Genomic DNA, 24333 nt, shown 5'->3' on the forward strand with positions numbered 1-24333 from the left:
AATCCTAGAGTTTATTCACACAAATGAAATATCAGATTTTGCATTTTGTTTTAAGAATGTTTTCTTTTATGTTTGTTTTTGGGATATGATGGTAAAACTTCTAAAAAAAACTCCTAAAACTTCTACCTGTAGCTCCTGTATAGGCTACAGTGCATGTGTTTGTTTATGTATATATCTTGTATTTGTGTGTGGCCTACAACAAATATGTTATTGTATAATGAAAACAGCACTTTCACAGCTTCTGCTAAATAGTTTCCACTATTTGTGGGATAACAAAAAACAACAGATAGTATATCAGGTGATCCATGACATGAATAGGCCTAATTTAAAACATGCACATCACTTTGAAAAAAGCACGGCTTCAATTTCTCCAATATTTGGGCAGTCTGAAAAAGGTGTATAACCTATTGGCAATGCAGTGAGAAGAGTTGAGCCTGGGGTCAAACCCCAGAAAGTAAAAGCATCTTGCATCTGTTGCTGTAAACAATGAACATTTTAATGATAGCCTTTGATGATGATCATACAATACAGGGCAAAACAGATTAATAATTGGCTTACAGGGCAAAACAGATTCATAATTGGCTTACAGTATGGCTGTTCAATTTCTAACTCAAATCATTCTCTGTATCATCAAAACTCAGTGCTCTTTCAGAAATTCCTCTTCCTCCGAGTATGATTATACCAAACTTTGTGTCATTAGTATAATTTAGGCGTTTTCAAATGTCTGATGGAATATTAGTACGGTTGACATTCCACCTAAGAGAAAAGCAACTTTCTAAACTGCATTACCCTCTGGTGGTCACTGTGTTACGCTTTCAACCTTAATTCACTTTTGAATCTTTGAACAAATCATCCCATGACTACAGAGTGGGAGAGAAATCATATTGATATTTTTTGATGTTAAGGAAGTTAATGTTTAGGAGTTTTGATGTTAAGGAAGTTGAATCAGAAAAGTTGGTGGTTTGGAATGTCCCAGTTGGTGAATAGAGAATCTTGGTCATGACTTGGCCAGAATAGAAACTCTCTCCCCCTCTCCTGGGTGTCTTTAAAACCAAAGTGGGGTGTGGCAGCTTAATTTTAGGTAATGAAAGCACTCTGAGAGCAGATGTTAGCAGCACAGAATTTTCTGCTATTTGTCTACTATTATATTTAATAGTTAGAAGCTGTTACTTTGGTAACAAAATTGGTCAAAATGTGTCACTGCACATTGGTGTAAGCACAACAATACAAGAAAAACCTCTACCTCATAACTTACATACTTCAAGAGAGAACAGTATAGTTCAAGTATAATTCTGAAACCACAAAAATAGATGACCAATCCTGAGTGTAAAGGACTAATATTTCCAGTCCTCTCAAATTCACGCAAGCAGAGATTACCTAAACTAAGAATCTATCACTGTTAATCCTAATGTCCACACCAAAGTAATGCTTTAAAAGTATCCACTTATTACCAGCACAAGCTAGGCCTCAGGGGCCCCTGGCCCTTACTTACCAACCTGCCCATGTATGGCATACTTGTACCAGACCTGGGGGTCTCCAACCGGATCAGCATTATCCCCTATGGAGCCACCATCATGCCAGCCCGTATCTCTCGTCCCCACCGGGAGACTGCCAGCTGCCATATTTAAGCCATCTGCCTCCAGGATGACCAGCCACATTCTGATCACGCACAGCATCACAGCACGACAGAGATGGTGAGTTTTCCCAACTATCTTTTCACCACAACATAAAGATAGCTGTTCAATTTATGGAGTTCAGTTGTCAGCGAAGGAGGATTGAAAGTTGTTGAGTTGATGCGGTTCAGTAAAAATCTTAGTCTTTCTTTAGTCTTAAATGGCACAGATGTTATAGACTCAGTTTAATTACATTTCTTGATATTGCAAATATTTTGAAATCATTTCAATGCTAATTGGAAGCAGGTCAACAAAGTTAATGAAAGTCCACCCATCTCCTGAAAAAAAAAGCTCTGTAATGGCTAAAACTTGAATTGTTATTGTATTATTAGAGAGTATTGTCATGCATGAACATAGTGTAGCCTAAATGGGTACATCAAGCCTTTCTGGAATCTGAAATTCTAACACTGCTAGACAAGATGAGGAAATTATTTTGTTATCAGATAAGAATTTCACAGTTGCCCTTCGTCTCTCAGGCCAGCAGGAAGACTAAGAAGAAGGAGGGCGGCGCCAAGCGTGCTCAGAGAGCCTCCTCCAATGTCTTCTCCATGTTTGAGCAGACACAGATCCAGGAATTCAAGGAGGTAATAGGCGCCTGAAACTCTGAGAGAAGATAATGTTGTGAATTAGGCTGCTTTCTCGGGGGAGAAAGGATGCAGTGATGGACGGCTGAACACAGCTGAGGCACTAATGACAGTGTCTCCTCTGGGTGCTGTTAGTTCAACCTTAACGTTTGCCTTGTGATTCTCTTGCTTCACCCTCTTTCCCTCATTTCTTTCTACTGAGCTGCCACAAGCAGATGCATCCCTCACTGAACTGAGTTCCTTAACATCAACTGGTGATAGCTCTAAAATGTCTCTTTGAGTTTATTGTTAATCCAGCTATGAATAAAACGGAACTGAAAATGTATGTGTAAGTCTGAATGAAAGGTCATAGCCTCATGTAGACTCTGATATGAACACCAACCATGTTATCTACTTCTCTTCACTTACCTCCCTCAGTATTGGGAAGTAACATCTTGTGATGTCTCAATGGAAAACTAATCACTACTCTTCTTGCTTTTGTATTTAGGCCTTCACACTTATTGATCAAAACAGAGATGGCTTCATCGATAAAGAGGACCTAAAAGACACATATGCATCTCTTGGTGGGTGTTTCCTAAAGATCACAATTGTTTTTTGTGTGAACATCCTGAGGAACTATGCCCTAATGAGTACTGAATTCTAATTTCTAGCAACTAGGATGTATTACTTCATCCACTAGTCAAGCTGGTCATATTTATGTTGAGTTTTAAATGGTTATTTCTGTTTGAGATAATGTGACTGGCAAACATGTACAAATATCCACACAATCTGAAGATGAAAACTATAATACTATGTCTTCTCAATAGGCAAACTGAATGTAAAAGATAAGGAGCTGGAGGACATGCTGAAGGAGGCCACTGGTCCCATCAACTTCACAATGTTTCTCAACCTGTTTGGGGAGAAATTATACGGTAAACTGTACTTTAGGGTGAATTAGTGTGCCAACACATAATAACAATGAATTGTATGAAAAATTAGTGTGAAGCACCTCTGAAATGTTTCTGCTTAAAGGTACTGACCCGGAGGACACCATTGTGAATGCCTTTAAGATGTTTGATCCTAATGCACAAGGTTTCATACACAAAGATGAGTAAGTCCTGATTTTTATTTTATTTTTCAAAGGCAAACCGACAAGAAATAACAAAGCTTAGTAACATTACTTTTTCTGATGATCTGTTAACTTTGTCTTTCAGGTTACAACATATACTGATGACACAAGCAGACAAATTCTCTGCAGAGGAGGTAAAGTAGCTTAATTTTCTTCTCTTCTGTTTGGCATAGTGTGAATAAATCTCAGAGGTCTGATAATTTAATCCTGCTTGAAAGGTGAAGCAAATGTTCCAGTCATCCAACATTGATGCAGCCGGGAACCTGGACTATAAATCCTTGTGCTACATCATCACCCATGGGGAAGAACAGGAGGAGTAAGACGCACATGACATCCCTTGTGACTCGGGTCACACCATACATTCTGTCTGTGAATTGTGAATAAAATCTTTGTCTCAATAATATAGATATATTTGTTTGAGTGTGTAAATGGTACAATGAAGTTTGTATGAAGTAGGAGCTATATGGGCTCTGGGAACTAGTTGGATCAGAATATTTAGTTTTAGAGGTGAAGTGAAAGTGAAAAGATACTTGAAGTCCCTTTGAAATTGTCCAGTGGTCAGCTTTAATAGATATATACAGCAGGAAGTGTAAACATCTTTACAGCATAATTTATGCATGACACATGTAAAATGATTTCTGACAAAAACAGCTTGGATTTTTAATATCTTGTACTGTCCATATAAAAATGTTCATCCCTGCAAAAGTAATCAAAGGAGTTGAGGCAAGTGAAAATAATTATTACAACAGTCCAGCTGGACAGTACTGTGAATATATACCACACTGAAATCAGCAATGTGTACAAGAATGCATAATTTATAATATTACAAACAAATCTGAGATCTTTGGCAGTTTCACAGTGCAATGACAAACATCATATCTTTCCCTGTTTAAGAGCACAGTGTGTAAAATAAAGTAAACAGTACTGGTCACATCATGTATGAGTGGGAAAAGCTCACTGGCAGGCTGACGCATGTGCTTCAGTCAGGACGTAGAAGGCAAACGAGAATCCAGGCAGACTCAGGGGTTCCCCTGCGTGAAGTGGGACGCCCTTGAGTTCGGGCAGCGTTTGGTCATCCACCATCTTTAGTACCAAGCCATTTAGCTTCACTGACCTGAACATCATCATATAGCAGTTGCACAGGAGACAAGAATGCAAAAGGAGTTTCAATAATCCTGATAGGCATTGTGCATACACACAAGAATTAGGCTTATTAATGGTATACTATGCAGGTTTAGGTTTTTGGTGAGTTTAGAGCTCCCTCTAGAGTCGCAATGTATTTATATGTTACTCTGCTATTGGAAATAGCAAAGTTGTCGTGACTTATCCCCCCTGTACACAATGCAAATGCTTTTGTTGTGGAGGTGAAGGATTAACAACAGGCAAAAACAATCTCCAAAGATCTATATCTACTGACAAGGTAATGTTTCAGATTCTCGCAAGTTTTGGCGGGGCGCCACTCTTGGAAGTTGCATGGCTGGTTTTCTCGGTAGGGACTCGCTACGTCTATGCTGTATAGCTATACTAGGTAAACACAAACCTATTACAAGTTCGTTTACCATCAAATTGGCTTCATAAAGGTGAAAATCTTGCATGATGTGCCTTCAAAGCAGGTAAGGTAAACAGGTAAGGTTGATTATTTATCCCTTGAAATTTAAAGGAACAAAAGCTACACATTGCTTAACGGCACAAAGTTAGTGAGGTCAAAATTACATTTAAGATACAAAAGATTTGGGATGCATTTTTTGCTTTGCATTTTGCAAATATTGAATTTACTACATTTAAAATGGGATGTACTGGTTTGCAATATAATGAGGAAAATTGTCAGATAGTTAGAACGTGGAATAGCAACTCTACATGTCAATAATATTAAACTTTCATTTCTAATTTTCCTGAATGTGTTTAAAATATGCTAGGGTCTTAAAAAGTAACACTGTGCTTCCCTGGAGTAAATGACAGTACCTGGAAAGAAGTCCTTGCTCTCCAGGCCCGGGGGCCTCCAACACAAAGGCCTCTGCTGTGCTGTTTGCGAGGTGTGATGGCAGATAGATCTTAGCTGTGTTCTTACTGAGGTTCAGGGCAAACAAGGTGACAGCGCCTCTCTTGTAGCTTGTGCTAAAATCAAAAGTTATAAAAACACAAAAACAGTGAATGGAAAAACAGGAACTTAAATAGGACTGGGCCATCGAAAGAGTGTTCTTGAGTGTCTGAGCACACACACCTTCTTTTACTTGTGCAGTGGCAGTACACTCGCAGTCGCCTTCCGGGCTCTAGAGTTGAGAGAACCGTAGCGTGCAGCACCTCAGGGCCAACTAGCCTTTTATAGAGGACCGACAGCCAATAATCCTGTGACAGTCATGGGGAGAACAGCATAGGAAGTGTGTGGTGAGGGCCATTTTTCCAATATAGTTTTTAATCAAAGTCAAAAGACATACTGGGAGAGGATCCAGGTTGTCATCCACCAGGTGATAGGTTCCTGAGCCAATGAGAACTTGTCTGACGAGAACATCCAATCCCAGTTTTGCACCAAGGCCAAGTTTATCTAGCCACCTGCAAGTGAACAGAACTGACATCAGTGTTCAGCACTAAACAATCGAATTGTATAGACTATGGGAATGGAATAATCAGTGAGAATATTCTGCAGGTTTAGCATAAAATACTTGGTCAATCTGGTAGTAGCAGGTAAAATGTGAAATGTGACGCAGGCAAATACTGTGAATGAAGAGGCAAATTTAAAGTAAAATCTTATGGTATACCCACATGAAGCCTGCAGCAAATGTGTCTGATAATCCCAATGCACCACCGCCATATGCCGAACTGGTCTCTCCGAGCCAAACTTTTTTCCCAGGGGAAACCATATCTACAGTCTGCAAACACAATTTCAATAATCAAATAAAGAAATGATGATTAAATAAATAATATAAACTAGAAAATGTAATTTCGAGGAAATTACCAGTGCATGAAAATGCAAAACATACTGTATATTAACATAAAATACAAAACAAACTTTTATTTGGAAACAGTTGTGGGCAGAGGAAACTTGGAAGGAGTCATAGTTGATAACAACTGACAGTTGAAATGGCTGAACAGTTAAATAGTTGAGTAGTTTAAATAGTTAAATTATTTAATAGTGAATTATTGTAGTGAGGACATTTATTTTAAAACAGTTGTGGGCCAGATTGTATGTTTAAAGCCTGAGACAGAGTATATAGTTTAAAAGTTGAACGGTGAATGGTTTGAAGAGGATGAATGGATAGAAAGTTGGATGGAATGTGCTTTATATCCTTGTAGAATGGAGAGACACAGAGAGAGTTGGCCTAGTTGAGCAGAAAGCAGTGGATACAGGTGCAATCAGTTTAACTGGCCCTTTGATGGGTCCTAGTTGAGCAGCTGGAAGTTGATACAGGTGCAAATCAAGTTAATTAGCCCATTGTGATGTCATAGTGCCAATGCAAAGTCTATGGGGGAAAATAAGCTTGTTTTTTGTTAATACCTCAAAAAGTATGAAGTTTACAAAAAAGTTTGAAAAATACATTCCTCAAGTGTCCTTTTCAAGACCTACGTTACAAAGTTTGAACAAAGTTTCTACGGTTGAAGCTGAAGAAGAAGAAGAAGAAGAAGAAGAAGACGACGACGATGACTTCAGATAACAGAACAGTGCATTTTCATGCACTGTAATGACAAAAGCACCTCCTCTTTGTTGTATACCAACTACAAACAGTCGGTCATCTCATTTATTGAGATCAAATAAACACTAAAAATGGTCTCAATTGAGCCTCAACCAAACAGCATGGACATAAGCACAAAAGGCAGAATGTTTTGAGTGAATGAGTATTTAGTATTTTACATTCCATTTGCCCTGCACCTCACCGGTGGGGATGTACACACTACTACAATTACTTTATTGCCAAATGCACCTGTGCGATAAGGCCGAATATAGACAGCAGGGTGTGTCCAAAGCAAAGACCTACACTTGGGAGGTGTTCCATTTTACCTCAAGCACTTCATGCGTTTTTGTGGCTAGTGTATCAAGCACATCAGGATCCAGAAAATCTTCCAGTGAAGTATCTCTACCATTGACGTAGTAACTGAAGAGAGAGAATAGTAAAAATCACAAAACACTATGTTACTCTGATGTGTAACCAACATTTCTTTTGCTTTATTTTTGGGGGATTGCAGGGGAAAGTATATGCTGTGGTAGCAACATGAACACGGCCATGTTTTTTTAGAGTATGTTTGCTGAAGTTTTGACTTTCCTTTCTTGGACAGTCCATGTGCTACCCTTTTCAGACATACAGTTCTGACACAGTGTCTGGGTTTGGTCTGGGTATGGGAATGCATGGTATGACAACAGAACAACTACAGAACACTGTGTGCTGAGAGAGAGAGAGGGCAAAGGTGAGAGGAGGAGCTACAGAGTAAAGTGAAAGAGGGGAGAAGAAGAGTGAGAAGAACAAGTGACAAAGAGAGACAAAGAACGAGAAAGAGAAACAAAAACTAGAGAGAGAGCAGGAGATAAAGTGTGTGAGAGAGAGAAAGAAACAAAGAAAAAGAAGAACTGAGACGAAAGAGACATAGAGAGAAAGAGTGAGAGATGCAAACTTACTGATGCCAGGTACATGCGTTGATTGCCTCTGCTCCACTTTCCAGAAACCTGAACGGGTAAAACACTGTGACTTTGATGCTTATTATTGAGGTAATCCCTTAACTGAACCTCATATTCTCTTACATTGACTGACTAAAAATGTATCTTATCATTCACTCCTGCTTTGCAAACAGTGTTTAAGTTACTGACATTCCATGGTAGCTTTGCACTTAAAAGTTCTGTTTAAGTGCACCACCACATATAAACTTTAAACCAGCTTGCTGCAAAGCACAAAAAAACAACAGCAACAAAGAAAAACCTAATTAACCACCAACTTTTCTGAACAGACTTGAAAAAAGCACAACCTCAAAAAAGTACATTGAAATGGGTTCAACCCCTAGGGCGCAACCTCCAGATTATTTTTTTGCCTTCACTGTAATTGTAAGTGGCTTTTTAAAGAAGTAGAAGCTAAGCATGGGGGTGAAAACATTGATTGAGGAACACGCACCCCTCCAGCAGATCCCGGCGGTGGTCTCTGGGCTGGCTGACATCAGGTCCATAGAGCCCTGAGGACTTGTACAGTTTGGACTCGCTCAGAATCCTCCGGAGATGGACAAAGTCCTCCCCCAGCTGGTAGCCATCTACCCTGAAGCCAGCCTTCTTCTGATAGCTGTTGGGCTCTAGGGAGGGAAAAGACTCTTGGCTTAAGCTCACTCTCATAAACATTCTGCTTCAGTAAGTACACATACCTGTAATAAATGTTTGTTTACTTTGGGAAAACCGGGTGAAAATGTTCTCATATACCCATGTAAACTTTTTTTTCTGTTTAAAAAAAAAAAAAATCTTCTCATGTACTTTGAATTGCCAGTGTACATGAATATATACATATGTTCTATACATAAACTTATAGCCTTGCCTAAGACCATCATACTTTGAGAATGAGGTGAGGATGAGGGATCAGTCATACCGTTGCCCAATTCCCAGGACATCTTATACTGTCTTGATTCACAGTAGTCCAGCAGCATCTGGGCATTGTGACTGTTCCAGGAGTTTCCTTTGGTCCTTAGCAAAGCATTGAGGCCAAAGATGAGGTCCAAGCCGGTGCAGTTTGCAAAGGAGTAGAGCAAATCCACAGCATACTCTGTGCAAAATAATGACATTGGTATGAGATTGATATCAGTACTGCATAACTCTGAATGGAGTTTCTAGATAAGGCTACTTATCTAGAACCGTACTTAACTGAACCGTTAGAAAAACACGCCAGTAAAGCCCAACCACATACCCTCTCACCAAAACTAAGGATAAGACATGCATTCTTGGAGGTGTGGAATACTTTCAGAAAATGTAGATGCAAACACCCAGAATTTTTTTTTTTACTATGACTGACAACCAACCAGTCATCTGAGTTTTGGCAGTTCCATATTCTCCTTGACACTTTAACACTCCTACCACATCTTAGACTGTGTCTAATCTGATCTTCACTGAAGATGTACTTGTGATCATGTCAATCTCACGTTGATGGAGCATGTAACGGTATTAAATACTCAGATATGTCATCTAGTTAAATACTCTGATATTTAGCTATAAGGGGTAGTCCTATAGTCAATTCAAATACTCTAAAGTAAATACTCTAACGTAATACCCTAGGGTATCAGAAAAAGATACCCACCAGTAAACCCGACTTTTTTGTACTTTCCCTTCCGTTCTTCTTGTTGCAAAAAAAGTGACTGCAGTGCCCACTCTTTCTTCAGGTTCTCCTCCAACAATGGAGGAAGTTCCATTCTCTTGCATGTATCCCCTGAATGTATAAAAAAGGAAACATCTTAGCCAATCTATAGCTGGTGCAGAAAGGCATTATTACAGATCTCAAATGCGGGCATCAAAATTGATTCTGTTTTGATCTATTCAAATGTATTCATTCTTTTCATGGCTCATGAACATGTTGCTTTTCAGTGTAAAAAATATGACATCATCGTCTTTCTGTAAGATACAGAGTAGCCTAGGCTACACACTAACCAAGCACACTCTTTTGTCTTTGGAGGTAGGCTATCTATGCCTACATACAAATATGTTCCGGTTAAGTTCGAGTTTGGCAATAGGAGACCATCCTGTTTTAATTTCAGATCCCAATTCTGACTACAACACACGCCATTGAGCTTCAGGCTTCGGCTACTCTGGACCGCAGATGAATCAACCGACTGTTTGCTCATCAACTCAAAACAGAATCATGCCGAAAGGAGGTCACGTGACCCACAAACAGTCTCATCTAACACCACATGACAGTGGTGATGAATGAACCAGATCTCACATAATTATATATAACTATAGATAGATAGATAGATAAAAGAGTGATTGAGCCCAATCTAAATGTTGTCTGTAGGCCTAGCCTAAACAAAAACTCACCGACAAAAGGATGAGAGTTTTTTGGATGTTGCAGATGGTAACTGCGGGGGTTGAATTTCATAAAATCTTGTTTGGTCCCTCCAAATCGCAGAAAGCCAGGGCTCAGGGCACTTGATAACGTTTTCAGCTTGGCAGATCTAATAAAAACACAACAGTTAGGCTACTTCTCGTTTAATGGAATGTCAATGAACGCATAGTTGTTTATCATCAGCCATACACTATGTATCAGGAACACAATGCTATTGGCATGAGATAAGATATATCAGGGAATGTTTGAACAGGTCCTGTTCAGAAATAGCCAAGACTTACGCTAGGAGATACATGAACTTCTCCTCGGCGACCAGGCTCGCATCGATGGCAACGGAGAGAAAACGCTCATTTACCCTCTTCGCAACACGATTAAGGTCCACGTCTACATGCACTGCTTCCACATCAAACTTTTCAAACAAATCTGGTCGAACGTAAGGCCCGTGGAATACGAGAAAGAACCAGGCGGCCGTGAATCTCACAATCATACCCATGTCGAGAATCTCTTTTTTCACGTCTTACGGCTTGTGCTTTTCTTCTTCATTGATGATGTGCTCATGTCCCCTATTCAGTCGCAAATAGATTTGGGTTTGAAACGTAGGCTATTCACTGTCGTCCCGAAGTTTATGTAGTGCGAGCTCCATGAGAATATTCTGTTTTGTGTCTTCCAGTAAGAACAAACTACCTGCCCTGCTGTGAGCGCAAACAAAAACGCATGGGTGGAGCGTGACGCTATAGGACAGGGAAGTGAACATCAACCCTAACCCTAGGGCCAATCCCACCAACAGCAGTGCACGCTCGCAGTGAAAAGCTCGTGCAATGGTAAATATGCACACTGAATTAAACTCAGACAGCCTAATACATGTTTATTTATTTAAATAATGTATAATGAAGTCACAGAAACCAGAACATAGCGTGAGGTTTTGTTTATGTTTTATTTTAGCTGTTTGAGACAGTACCCATATAAACCAAATGTACAGTAACATAAAATACAATTGTATATTTCTTTTTTTCTTAATTATAAATTAAGTATTAAGTTACACAAAATACAGCTATATCTATATATATATTAATCTAACTCCCTACTGAGGGAAGATCAATGGGTTTTGTCAATAAATCATCCACCTCCTCTTGCAAGGCCTCTGCCTTTTCCTGAATCAGCATCTACAAATGAACAACAAATATATATTCAAAACAAAGCACACATATTAAAAGGAATATATCACTCATGTAAAAGGTAGTCTAATGTTGCCAGTCCAATAAACAATCAACATTACTGTACCACACTCATGCAGACTCAAGAAAACATTTATCCATCAATCTCTTTTACATATGTTCAGCACAGTTCAATTTCACTAACTTTCGCTGAGGCCACTATTTGATTGGCCTGCCGTTTGGACAAGTTCTCCACCGACTTGACCAGATCGTTGGGGTCTGCATTGGCGAGGTGAGCCAGTGTCTTATAACCGGCGTTGTACAGCTGCTTGGCCCGAGCCTGGTGAAGACACGCACGCATGCACACACAGACACACACACACACACCTCATGAGTTCCCCACTGCCTACAGACACTGCACATCAGCAGCAGTCCCACTCCCATTAGAGCCCATTAGGTGTTTCAAATGAGTTAACTCAATTTGGTTTCTCCAGAAATGTCTCGACTTTAAGCAGCTCTCAGGTCTGCCCACAGTGAGCGTTTCCCAGCCACATCTGAACTCATATGGACAAGAGTTGATTTTATATATATACATTTCTCTCTGGCCTTCTTGAGAGGCTAACTAGTCAGTACAACTGAGAATTTCATACTGAGAGTTTCATATAGATAGGTGAAATACAACATGGTAATGCTATGCTAGTTTATGTCCTCGAGCAATCTGCAATACGGAAGAATAAAGATGATGACTTATGACAGCTGTGGATATAATGCTGTTGTTATAGAGATGCAAATAGGGAGATAAGTGCAGGGGTTGGGCCTGAACTCTAAACTCTGACCTCCATGACCCCCACCACTTCCATCAGAGGGATGAGTTCGGTCTGCACGCAGTAGGTGAGTCTACGGGTCAGCTCAACCAGGAGAGCCTTAAAGGGCCAGAACTCCTCCAGCTCCTAGACCAGGGACACACCAACACAAACAGGTTGGACACACACACTAAAACCTTCCACACATAAACAGAACAGAGATACGGTACATGGAAATGGGAGCCCATTTAGTGCTAAGGGGGCACCCAGTGCGTCAAGGGTCATGTTCACGCCAGAGCAACAGAGTTACATAGTGAAATACTAGGTGCTGAAAATTGAGGAAAAGGGGAATTCATTAATTGTGTTACATTAAAGGAGCGATTTGTAGGATTGTTACCGAACGTTCTGTAGGCCAAAATCAAAATACTGGTGAACATTCTCAAGACTACCTAGACGCAAGCCTCTTCTGGGTTGCCAGATGTAATGAAGACTTAGCTAGCTTAGTTAGTTGACCTGCAGCCTCTCCAACCATGACCCAGCTACACATTACGGAAACAGTGAAAACAAAAAATACCTCTCTAACCAACGTAACATATTTAGCTGAAGTTAGTGATGCAGATGAAGTTTAGCCTAGGCTACCTGTCGTGGAGAAATATGGCCAGCTCTGCGTCAGACTTGATATTCTTCATTTGACGAAGACATCGCCATCTCAGGAAGCTCCTCCGATGTCCACTTAATTGGTTTCTTGTTTTAATTTTGGAAATTTGCCTGCCTCTCGTAGACTAGGCCTACTCGCTCGTGACTAGCCTACAACTGACAGCTGTTGACAGTTGGCCTTTGCTGGCAACCCAAATAGGAGAACACGTCAGCCCATTATTAATATGCTATTCTAGAATTAAATGGTTCAAAACATAAACGAAAAGTTTTGCAGTTATAGTAATGTTGTCAAATAAGCCATTACTTCAATTCATTGTGTTTCCTTACTCTCTGACGACATATGGTGATCACCATATGTCGTCAGAGACATTTATTTTTCATTATTTATTTTCCATTATTTCCTACATACTGGTCCTTTAAGGTGGGGATCACACTGACCAGTGGCAAGCAGCAGGTTTCCTATTGTTCTCTATGGTTCGGCAGCGGAACGGTGGTAGCGCTAGCGTAACGCTAGCATTGAACAAGCTGAGCGTTAAACTTGGTTCAACTTTCAAAGCGCAACGCAAGCGTATTCAATTATCAGTTTAGGCAAACCGTTTGTGTTACTTAGGAACGAGATATAACTTATTATGGTCTAAACGTTGCGTTACGCTTGCCGCTGCTGCTTTCCGCTGGCCAATGTGATCCCCGCCTAAGTGCGAGCAGCTTGTGCTGTATGGCTAGTGTGGATAGGTGTCAGAGGCGTGAGCTGACCTCAGCGAAGTGGAGCACACAGGAGCAGAAGGCTGAGGAGGAGCTAAGGAGAGTCTGCACGAAGCCGCGGGTTAGTTGGAAGCGCTCCGACACACTCCACAGGTCGGTCTCCTTCAGCAGAGCATGCAGCACCAGGGCCAGATACAGACGACTGGCCACCTCTGTGTCCACAGACTGAGACTGAGGGAGACATAGAGAGATGGAGAGAAAGAGAGAGAAAGAGAACGAGAAAGAGAAAAAGAAAGAAATAAAGGAGAGATGGACAGATAGATAGAAACAAACAAAAAAAGAAAGGATTGAAAGAGTGACAGATGATGAACCATTAATCTCATCACTCAGGCTGCTCAATATCCTGGTTCCATTACCAGATCACACTGTCACTTTGCGATGTCATTTTCCTGCAATATAAGGTAGCCAACGTATGCTCCTTAGAACGCCATTTCAGTTAATTGCAACCAAATGATCAAAGAGTCAGTTTTGTGAGAATTACTTTCTCACTTCTCCTTGTGTAATACAGAAACAGAGACTAAACTCGCAGTAATCCTCCAAAGTGTGATGGACATCAGTGAGTGGGGGAAAAGGATTTTAATGTGATGAACAGCAAATTAGAAGCCCTCTGCTTCCTGCCTTCGTTTGGATGAGAAGCCCCAGAGATTGAAACTTCATAGTTTTTGATAATAACTTTATATTGGAAAAAGAATCACAGGCACTTACCTTCTTTACGCTCTGGCCTGCCGCCTTCCTCGCCACAAAGCTCTCCGGCACTCCTACCGCGGCACAGATCTTTTGCTCCGACGGAGTCAACAGCGTGAACTGAGAGTGGGACGATTAAGAACAAATTGGCAAAAGTTACAGGCACTGAAGGCTGAGATGGAAAGCAAGTGCAGTGGAAACTAATTCTGTGAGGCACATCAGTGAGTGTAAACAGAGAACAAGACACTAGATGTGTTACAGAGAAACAAGCCAGAGCAGGATACATTTGGATATATAAATCACAGGTGCATCTAAAAAAAAAAAGAATATTGGAAAAGTTCATTTTTAGTTCAATTTATTTCAAAAAGTGAAACTTTCATATAATCTAGATTCATTACACATAAAGTATCTACTGTATATAGCATATTTATATTTCATGGTTATTAATGTGCAATGTCCATGTCAAATAAACCTTAAATAAAATAATAAAATAACAGCTCTAATCAGCTAATTAAGTCAAAACACCGGCCATAGTTTCCTGAGCCTTTAATCTCCCAATCTGGGCAGGGCAATAGACTTTTCCACAATATTATCTGAGATGCACCTGTATGTTGATGACTTGAGCATAAGCATGTGTGATGCATCCTTGTAAGAAAATACATAATTTCTGCTCATAGGAAGTCTGGGCTGGACTTAAGTCCACCTCACTTGTCGGAAGTAGATCATCCAGTCAGGCTTGCACTGGGAGACCATGTCGTACGGGGTCACCAAATAGACTAAGTGCAGGAAGCTGTTGAGCAGTAGCCCTTCCAGGCCCTTTGACAGGTCTCTGTACAAGACATCGCTGTAGGTCAGATCCACTGAGCCTGTAGGCAAAAACACAACCAAGGCATTCAGTGTGTGGAGTTGATGGGTAGACACAGAGCCGTATATAGAGCTCTGGGTAGACACCAGCAGTACTGCCCCCATGTGGTGAAGCCATGCAGTGCACTTGCTAGGCAGTGAGTGAGTGCTTCATGTTTCACCAATTAGATTTTTTGTGAGTAGCAGCAATAATGCTAATGTTCTGATGGCATCATGACAGTTTATCTCTTTTAATTACTTTTTCAGGAATGCCATTTCATTAGGTCAGATTTTCCAAGTCCAGATAAAATGTAACATCAAAACAAAAACACGGTCAAGCATATTGTGAGGTTTTCCCTGTTCAAAAGGTCTTCTATCATCACATAATTATTGCATTCATAGATGCATTGATCAACATTAGCATGCAGAAGCTCAGATACTCTTTGCGGGTATGCATGGACTGGAAACACACCTTTAAAGCTCGCCCGTCCCAGTTTGGTAATGAGTAGAACAGAGCCGTCAGGGTGGTCCGGAGAGAAAGTGATGAGGGCCTTCTCCATGAGAGCTTCCACTGATTGGGCCGCCATCTCTGATAAGCTGCGCTCAGGACAGACATGAGCCTGCTGCACGCCTAGCAGCGTCCCAGACAGGAAATTCCTGATCTGATCCAGAGTCTGTGCTACCTGGCAGAGCCAAAGGCACATGGAGAACGGGTTGTAGAGTTTACAAATGGAGTCCTTAAGTGAGCGATCACAACCAAAACAGGATTAATAGGGTTGGTAAGATTACATTTAACATATGCATTGGAAATTATGTAAGATATTAAACATGTTTCAAGTCAAGTCATATAAAGTTGTTTGATTGATATTTCATTCGAGCCTGTTTGAAAATGGAATTTTATTTAAGGTCTTCACAGCTTTATGCATTTCCAGAACTGGCCTGTCACAATGTGTCGGTGTGTGCAGCGCACTTACATTCAATCCAATGAGGGACAAAATGAGACTCAGGAGTCCTTTGCCACCATCATGAAGGAGGTTGCTGTAGCATTTTTCCATTGGAGCAGACAGCAGTTTTTCAGCCTAAGAAGACAAAGGAGGTCATTCTGATGAAGACAGCAACAGCAACTCACGGTTCTAGTGAGTTGGATTCAAATACAACTGAGGGGTCCACTGTAGCAACAAACACCTCAACAAAGCATCAACTACTGTACATGCTGGAATGCAAATATATAAGTATAAGTATATATACTCTTTTGATCCCATGAGGGAAATTTGGTCTCTGCATTTATCCCAATCCGTGAATTAGTGAAACACACTCAGCACACAGTGAACACACAGTGAGGTGAAGCACACACTAATCCCGGCGCAGTGAGCTGCCTGCAACAACAGCGGCGCTCGGGGAGCAGTGAGGGGTTAGGTGCCTTGCTCAAGGGCACTTCAGCCGTGCCTACTGGTCGGGGTTCGAACCGACAACCCTCCGGTTACAAGTCCGAAGCGCTAACCAGTAGGCCACGGCTGCCCCAATATGAAGAAAGTCTTCTCAATATTTTATTTAGCACACCAGTTACATAATTCCTGATCACATGGCAAAAATAAAGCCTCACAAGAAAACTAATTTCTACTCATTTTCCTTCATGGCCAAAAGTCATCAATAAACAGAGCTGTTGCATCCAGGCTGCTGGCTGCTTGTACCATGATCTTGTCCTTCTCCTGCAGGACCAGGATGCTCTCTCCCATGGAGTCGATGCCAGCTCGCCCTGCTCGGCCCACCATCTGTTTGTACTGACTCCTCCTCAGAAAGTCCATGGCTATGTAGGGTGACCGCAGGATCACCCTGTTACACATGGGGGAACTCATGACTCTCAATAAAGGTGTATTCATATAACAATAACACACACACACACACACACACACACACACACACACACACACACAAAAATCCCAGTCCAGCCACAACATGACACAATGCATATCTTTGTATAATACATACATATCAAGTCCCCCTGTCTTAATTTCTCAATAGCATATACCGGTACTTAAAAATAATATTGTCTATTAAATATGAACTATGGTTTGGGGGAGCTCAATAGTTTAATATGCTATATAAATGAAAGTGATGTCACTTGACAAATTCTTACAATGAAAAAAACACCTTCATAAATCAGTGTCTTAACAGTTCATTATGTTTCACTAATTCCACTAGCATGCACAGCAGCGCAGACAGACACGGTCTCTCTTTGTAGTACTGAGGCTCCAGCTGACCTGCGGGCTGGGAGGTTGACGCCTGCGGCCAGTGTGGAGGTGCAGGTGAGTAGGCAGAGCGTCCCGGCCGAGTAGGCCTCCTCCACCAGCCTGCGCTCGTCACTGGTCAGGCCGCTGTGGTGGTAGGCCAGGCCGTATGGCACCGTCTTCTGCAGCACGGGACACAGTAGCCCGTTCCCACAGTCCTTCAGCTCCTTCAGCAGAGTGGCCTTCTCTGCCTCCTTGTGCTGCAAGAAATCTCTATGGAGGAATATGGCATGTGTATATATTTTTTTTAAATGTATGCATGGTTAATTAAACACTGATTAGTATAGACTGAAACCGAATTATATGATCTGATATTACATGATACATATTTAACATAAATTCAAGTTTTCCCATTTCCACTTAAAATTCTTTGCTTGAATTCCACTGTCATGTCAACTAACCGTGCCAAGTACTTGCAGATCATTCCAGCCACGTTCTCACAGTTCTTCTTAGTTGGACAGAAAACCAAACAGGACTGCGATGGAATCACCTCCGTAACCAAGGCAACAATATGGTCCGGGTCCATTTTCTTCAAGCTATTGGAATACTTTCAAACCAGAAGGGAATCGTTTTAGGAAATGATGAATTGCTATTCAGGTATACACCAGTTATACTTCACAAATAGCCATACGGTACAAAGGTACTGCCAGATTATGGTGGCGTTTCACAACTGGCACAATCCAGAGATGCTAAAACATACCTTATAATTCAAGAGGCGTGAAAACTTAAGACATTGCTCTTCTTTGGAATCAACCTCATATATAGAGTCCTTCAACTTCACATATTCTTTTAACTGGACCTGAAAACGAGTGTCATTTATGAAAGCTCTATTTAACTCTATTTAACATGCACAGAGAAGCAAGATATACAATAACACATGCCATGATATACCATGAGTGAGTGCACATCATCCTAAAACACATACCGGCCTAAAATCATTACTGTAGTTTTCTGCCTTTAAGAACTTCTGTAGGTCACCAACATTCCCAAGTGTGGCACTCATTCCAATGATTTGCGTTGATTCTGCACAAACATTCCATTGTTATTACTTATGATGGGATACTGGTATCATTGCAACATCAAATCTTTTTAAATGATACCTCTTGTGGTAACTACTTACTGCTCACGTGTAAAACTTTGGCCAAAGTCATCTCAAGAACTGCTCCTCTACTTCCATCCCCAAGCATGTGAAGCTTGAAATAAACCAAAAGATTTGAGATTGTAGCCAACTCAATTATTTAAATATTGGCTGCATATTTATTCACACAATGTCTTGAGCAAGTACTTACCTCATCCACCACCACCAGACCAATATTATCCAGCCGACTGGTATCAATCAAGGAGTTGACCAGGCTGTGGCCTTTCTCAATAGTTGTGATGTACAGAGAATTTTTCTGTCTTCTCTTGATAGGCGGGAACTTGCCCTTGCTCCCAGCATATTCCTCTACCAGGAAGTCCAACTCTACACCAAAGCTAGCTAGCCCTCGCACCTATGAACAGAAAGTGAACAAGTGGAAAAGCTGTCAGGCATTGTAAGACTGAAGCGATACAACAAGAATCCATGTGATCTATAATAAACACATTCAATGAACAAGTAAAAAAGAATCACAGAATTATGCCTTGAAGATATCACCTTCAGATGTGTATTGTTCAACTAAATCAAACTTTAGGGCAGAGAGTTAATTAATATTCACATACTTTCTCCTGCACCAACGATACGTATGGCAGAATGAGTAGGGCATCGTTTTTCCTACACAGGATCTCCTTGAGAATGAGGATTTCAGCCACTAGTGTTTTCCCACCACTGGTGGGTAGGGAGTAAATCAGGTTCCTCCTCTGTTGAACACTTTCCAATGTCAAACACGTCTTCTGCCAATCTAAAACAGAAAAACCAAGATCACAGATGTCCTACAGTTAGTGTTATAATGGTAGAAACTGTTGAAACACATAATAGGAACGTGGCCAAAACAGGACATCCCTATGCTGCACACTAGGGAATGTTTTGTTTACCATATAAATCCTCAATGCCCTTCAGTCTGTTGATGAGGTCTTTCACTTTTGAGGGAAGGCCAAAGAATGGTCCGAGGTCCGTTTCCATGGAAATGGACTGCATGGTCTGCATGGCAACGTTTATCTCTTCAGTCACTAGAAGTTCCTTTTGCTGCTGAGCTATTTTTGCAACACTGGAGGAAACTGTGGCGGCATTTCCAAGCATGGCTCTTTTCATAGCGTTTGCCATGCTCCTCCTGGCCTTGGGACCGCGTTGTGTATCCTCTGTTTTGTTCATGGCATCAGGGTTATGGTCTTCCCTTAGGTTTTTCCCAAGGGGTGTGGAGGTGTGGCCACCATCTGACGGCTCATGCACCTTTTCCTGGAATTCTACCTGTGAGCCAGGAATATCTTGAAATGAGTCATCCTTTAAACAGATCGCTAGGAGGGAGTCTGTGAAGCCCTCGCCATTTGTATCGGCTGCAGTTTTTAAATGTGTGTAATTAGCATCAGGGTTTTCATTACTTTGTCTTGCACAGACTTCCTTATGCTGGGTCACGTGTTGTTCTGCATCATCTAGCTTGGCCATGAAAGAAGAGTCTCCAAGGATGCTGTCGTATCCGCCAAACAGATCCTCATTGTCACTGCAATACTAAAAGATGTGATGGATGAGAAATATGTTTGATCTTTCCAATTATGCAACTGTGGAACATATTTCCTTCCAAGAAACCATACTAGACAACATCCCTCTACGTACAGACTACAGCCAGTTGGCAGTGTTGCACAGGTGCTTTATGGTTCACTATTTTACTAAATGCAGAACTGAGCAACAATGACTGTAAAACACTATTTTCTACAGTCACTGGTGAAGAACAACAAATGCTGCAATACGTTTACAATGAAGAATTTACCTCTGGTGCATTCCCTTCAGGTGTTACTTCGAGATAGTGTTCTATCTTGGTAGCAGTGAGCTGACTCTGTCCATCAGTGGTCGTTTTTTTCCTTGCAGGAGTTAGACTAGTCCTCGAACCATCCCTCGACCTTTTTCTTACGGATCCACGTTTGACAACAATTTCTGTGTTGTTAATCATGGTGCAATCTTCCCCTGGTCAGAGTCTTTAAGTTGGACCCAATGACTGTATGTTGAGTCATTAGTTGGAGCACTAATTTAACGGTAATTTTCAGTTAGCTAAATAGCAGCTACCTAACTTAGCATTCGAAGTTATCTTCACAAACATTGTGCGATGACAAGTTAGCTACGATTAGAGGTCAGCTTGTTTTGTTCACCGAACAACTAGCACTAAGAGTAAACGTTCTCGGTACTACATGTAACACATCACTGCAACCTCTAAAATGAATGGCATTACAAACGTAAAGTATTTGTTATTACCATTACATGTCTAGAAAAATTCGAAATCAACAAGCATGATACAAGCCAATCAAATACGAGCTCTCATGTCCTTCCTTTAATGGTGCCCGGTAGAAACATTGCCTTCAGATGGAACTATGGTATGGTGTGTAGATTTGATAGGAGACTTTTACATTGATACACTGTGACCGGAAAGTGCTAAGTTTTGACAGTGGCAAGGTGTCCGTTTGGTAACTGCTTTTGACTGCATGTTTACCAAAATGCTTGCGCTTCGAAGTTGCCGAACAGTTTTTCTTAACCTTTCACAGGCGGGAGTTAAACGTCAAGTTGCAGGTCATTATCCTCTTAAGTTGTTCCTAATCGTTCTTTATTATCGGGTATTTTGGGTGTGCGAAGGGCGTCTGCTAGCTAGCGCCCATGTTTCTAATAAGAAAGTCATGGTAAAGGACGATTTACAACCTATACCAGTGTAACGTTAAAAATAGTCTTCAGTCGTAATGTTTTTAAACCTAGGCCTACCCTTAAAATCCATCAAAATTCGAATGTTGTTATGGATGGAAAATTACATAGAGATGATAAAATGCTGATATGTCGAGTCAACTGTAAGCGTTCTAGGCTAATGTGTTAACATTGTTGGATCTCTTGTTGGATAATTTCGGTAAAGGCTGTTATCAGGACAATTGCAATTTTTAGGCTAATTATTTGTTTTCTAATTTTCCACAGAGCAAGCTTCCCGAAGTGTATCAGTTGCTGCCGATGAAGACCACAAAGACATGGTGATGCACAATACATGTATTGTGATCAATACCTAAATAATGCAATGGCACAATGTCGACAATGATACGATTTTTAGTGGATATGTTGATAGGTTTGATCTGTAATTGAATTGTTATTGTCTCGTATAACACCAGCCCATCAAAATTGAAAATCCATTCAAGGAGCCTCAGAAAGGATGCATTCTGTGCAGCAACGAGATAAAAGTAGATTACAAAAACATTCAGGTTTGTCTTGTCCATTTCCTGTGGTTTTGGTTTGTCAGTCATCGATTTGTTGATCATATGCATACCCTTTAGATTCAGTAACTTACTATACACAATCTTCTCTTTACAGTTGCTCTCTCAGTTTATATCACCACACACAGGGCGAATTTATGGCAGACACATAACAGGTAAGTCAGACAAGCCGTCATTGATAATCTCTGCTGCATGGATACAGTATTATGTTCTCTATGCTTTAATAAAACCTTGATTTATTTAACACAGTGGCTAGTTACACATATATGTGACACATTTAGCCAACATGCCAACTGTGCTTTGTACCAGAGATATTATATAAAGTAGTGTGCACAATGTGTCACAGCCTATGGGTACACTGTTACAAGCAAGCAGATGTTGCTGTTAAACAAAGTGTACAGAGAGCAGAGTATGAGCACAATGTTTTTGTAGACTAGAGGCGAAACTATATATATTTAAAAAATATATATACTCTGGCAAAAATCTGGCATTTTCAGTAAAAAACAACAACTACAAAAATAAAAGCACAGATCCATACACAGACCCACATTGAAAACAAAGAAATGAGATGTGTGCCATGCACTGCATTAATGTCTAAGACTGTAACTAAATTTTTAATTTTAGATTGAACCTTCCATTGAATATATTTACACAAAAGTAAGCATATGTCATGCACAGGTAGAGGATATGTTTCTGTAACAAATTCAGAAAAAGTAACAAAATAAATTATTGCTCTTTTATTTCCAGGACTTTGTGGGAGGAGACAAAAGGAGATATCTAAAGCTATAAAGAGGGCACATTCAATGGGTAAGATTGCTTTTAAATTATGTTTGATATTCTCATTCAGAAACAGTAAGTGGGTTTACATGGACTCTTTTATTCTTATTAGAATCGGTAAAATGGCTCATTCGGAATAAAAATGACATATAAACACCATGATCGGAATAAAACTGCCGATCCAATTAGAATTATAATCCGAATGAAAGGGGTGGTGTATTTCATTCTTATACCAATTGAACAGCCATGTATACAGTCAATCGGATTGCCTGCTGTATATTCTCAAGGAAAAGTAAAGCAACAACGGCTATTCCAATCAAAAATTCTAAAGCGCCCATAAGCACCTGATCGAAATAGAATGCACCCCATGTAAACAGATGGCACAAACTTTTCAATCGGAATAGTTTAATTAATCAGAGTGCCAAAAACTGCCCATGTAAACCAACCTAGTAATACAGTCCTTATTTGTACTTCAATAGCATTGGACATTTATAAATAAATAATCTGTTTTGGAGTTTGTGTCTTTCATACCCATGACTAGAGTCTCTCCTTGTTAAGGTTTCATGTCAGTGACGTTAAAAGACCCCCAGTTTATGAAGGACCCCAACATCTGTGACATCAAACATCTGGAATAATATTTTGCATACTGGTCATCAAGTTTCCAAACAGGCAGACATTTTATGAGAAATGAACATTTTCCTAAAATTATGTCTAAGATTATTATTTTTTGCTGTGCTTTGGTTAATTTACTTTTTATAATTCCCAATTGTTAACATGTATATTAAATGTCTGTGTTGAACATGTTTCTGTATCATGATGTTTCTTTGGATAGATAAGTCTAGCCTGGAAGTCAGTCCGAATATACCCAAAATGTGGGCACGCCCAGAAAATATAAGTTCGGGAAATTCAATCAGAATATGCCTGGTCTGGATGTGTTTGGGTATCAGGCAAATCAAATCATTTGGGTTTTATACGAGAATGGACGGATGAGCAACAGTGCTGTAGTGCATCCATGTCCCTTGTGCCCAGGTGCACTTGATTTCACTACCACCATCCATCCATGCATACACACACACTCATAGGCATATTGACCGTGCACACAAGATTGTACAGACACCCCCACACACACACATATGCATACATACACACAGGTGAACATACAGACACGCATGTACAAAAACATACTGACATGCATCAGAGTGTCGCTGAAGTATCATTTCTGTCTAATCGCAAGCCCACAGAAGTTTGTAGACAAAAAATTCACTCAGTCACACACATACACCTATCTCTCATACATACACACACACACTTAAACTTGATGTTTAAGCAGTTCAGACTGATTAAGTAACCAAGGGAAGGCATGGAATGGGGATAAATTGTGACGTGCCGTCTACAAGGAGCTGCTGGAGTAGGGCATGGAGAGAACATATATACGGCTCTGCCACCACAGAGTGAACACAGCCATCTACAGGATCTAAGTAGCAAGTGCAATATTTCAATTTCTACCATAGAAAAGAACGGGACAGTAGGCTCACTGCCTGCCAATTTTCAAAATGAAATTTGGCCTATATCTGAAATTGAAAAATCAACTCAGAAATCTTACTAGGAAAGGA

The 24333-nt window shown here is 40.5% G+C and overlaps 4 protein-coding genes across 6 annotated transcripts; 2 read left to right on the top strand and 2 right to left on the bottom strand.

The window, feature by feature from the left end:
- The first annotated feature begins 2160 nt into the window (after positions 1–2160).
- LOC143123305 (myosin light chain 5-like) lies at positions 2161–3770 on the top strand. Its single transcript, XM_076284606.1, has 6 exons — positions 2161–2257; positions 2745–2820; positions 3064–3168; positions 3269–3347; positions 3451–3499; positions 3584–3770. Exons 1-6 carry the CDS (start codon positions 2222–2224, stop codon positions 3683–3685), a joined length of 447 nt encoding a protein of 148 aa, XP_076140721.1. The 5' UTR covers positions 2161–2221; the 3' UTR covers positions 3686–3770.
- A 135-nt stretch (positions 3771–3905) lies between these two features.
- Positions 3906–11076, bottom strand: hpse (heparanase). The gene is made up of 12 exons (XM_076284605.1): positions 10663–11076; positions 10354–10490; positions 9620–9748; positions 8918–9091; positions 8459–8630; positions 7972–8019; positions 7360–7453; positions 6126–6232; positions 5801–5915; positions 5587–5711; positions 5328–5480; positions 3906–4479 (listed from the first exon to the last, which is right to left on the bottom strand). Exons 1-12 carry the CDS (start codon positions 10872–10874, stop codon positions 4320–4322), a joined length of 1626 nt encoding a protein of 541 aa, XP_076140720.1. The 5' UTR covers positions 10875–11076; the 3' UTR covers positions 3906–4319.
- A 220-nt stretch (positions 11077–11296) lies between these two features.
- Positions 11297–20978, bottom strand: helq (helicase, POLQ like). 3 transcript variants are annotated; one of them, XM_076284602.1, is made up of 18 exons: positions 20473–20978; positions 19583–20213; positions 19271–19449; positions 18862–19062; positions 18693–18765; positions 18498–18595; positions 18273–18371; positions 17974–18119; positions 17546–17785; positions 16976–17117; positions 16259–16363; positions 15757–15967; positions 15150–15307; positions 14463–14561; positions 13749–13928; positions 12372–12485; positions 11741–11875; positions 11297–11544 (listed from the first exon to the last, which is right to left on the bottom strand). In XM_076284602.1, the coding sequence occupies exons 1-18, from the start codon at positions 20650–20652 to the stop codon at positions 11455–11457; spliced, it is 3081 nt and encodes a 1026-aa protein (XP_076140717.1). In that variant the 5' UTR covers positions 20653–20978; the 3' UTR covers positions 11297–11454. The 3 variants fall into 3 exon arrangements, with proteins under 3 accessions (XP_076140717.1, XP_076140718.1, XP_076140719.1); XM_076284603.1 differs by lacking the exon at positions 20473–20978 and having other exon boundaries at positions 19583–19955; positions 20087–20159; XM_076284604.1 differs by lacking the exons at positions 18862–19062; positions 19271–19449; positions 19583–20213; positions 20473–20978 and having other exon boundaries at positions 18700–18754.
- Positions 20979–21122: 144 nt separating this feature from the next.
- On the top strand, positions 21123–23523 carry mrps18c (mitochondrial ribosomal protein S18C). The gene is made up of 6 exons (XM_076283316.1): positions 21123–21263; positions 21654–21706; positions 21842–21931; positions 22041–22098; positions 22691–22750; positions 23279–23523. Exons 1-6 carry the CDS (start codon positions 21179–21181, stop codon positions 23353–23355), a joined length of 423 nt encoding a protein of 140 aa, XP_076139431.1. The 5' UTR covers positions 21123–21178; the 3' UTR covers positions 23356–23523.
- Positions 23524–24333: the final 810 nt, after the last annotated feature.

The sequence above is a fragment of the Alosa pseudoharengus genome, unplaced genomic scaffold, assembly GCF_046254945.1.
Source record: "Alosa pseudoharengus isolate Yale_2024_CS ecotype anadromous, Long Island Sound unplaced genomic scaffold, YU_APseudo_1.1 YU_APseudo_1.1_scf_14, whole genome shotgun sequence".
NCBI classification, from domain to species: domain Eukaryota; kingdom Metazoa; phylum Chordata; class Actinopteri; order Clupeiformes; family Clupeidae; genus Alosa; species Alosa pseudoharengus.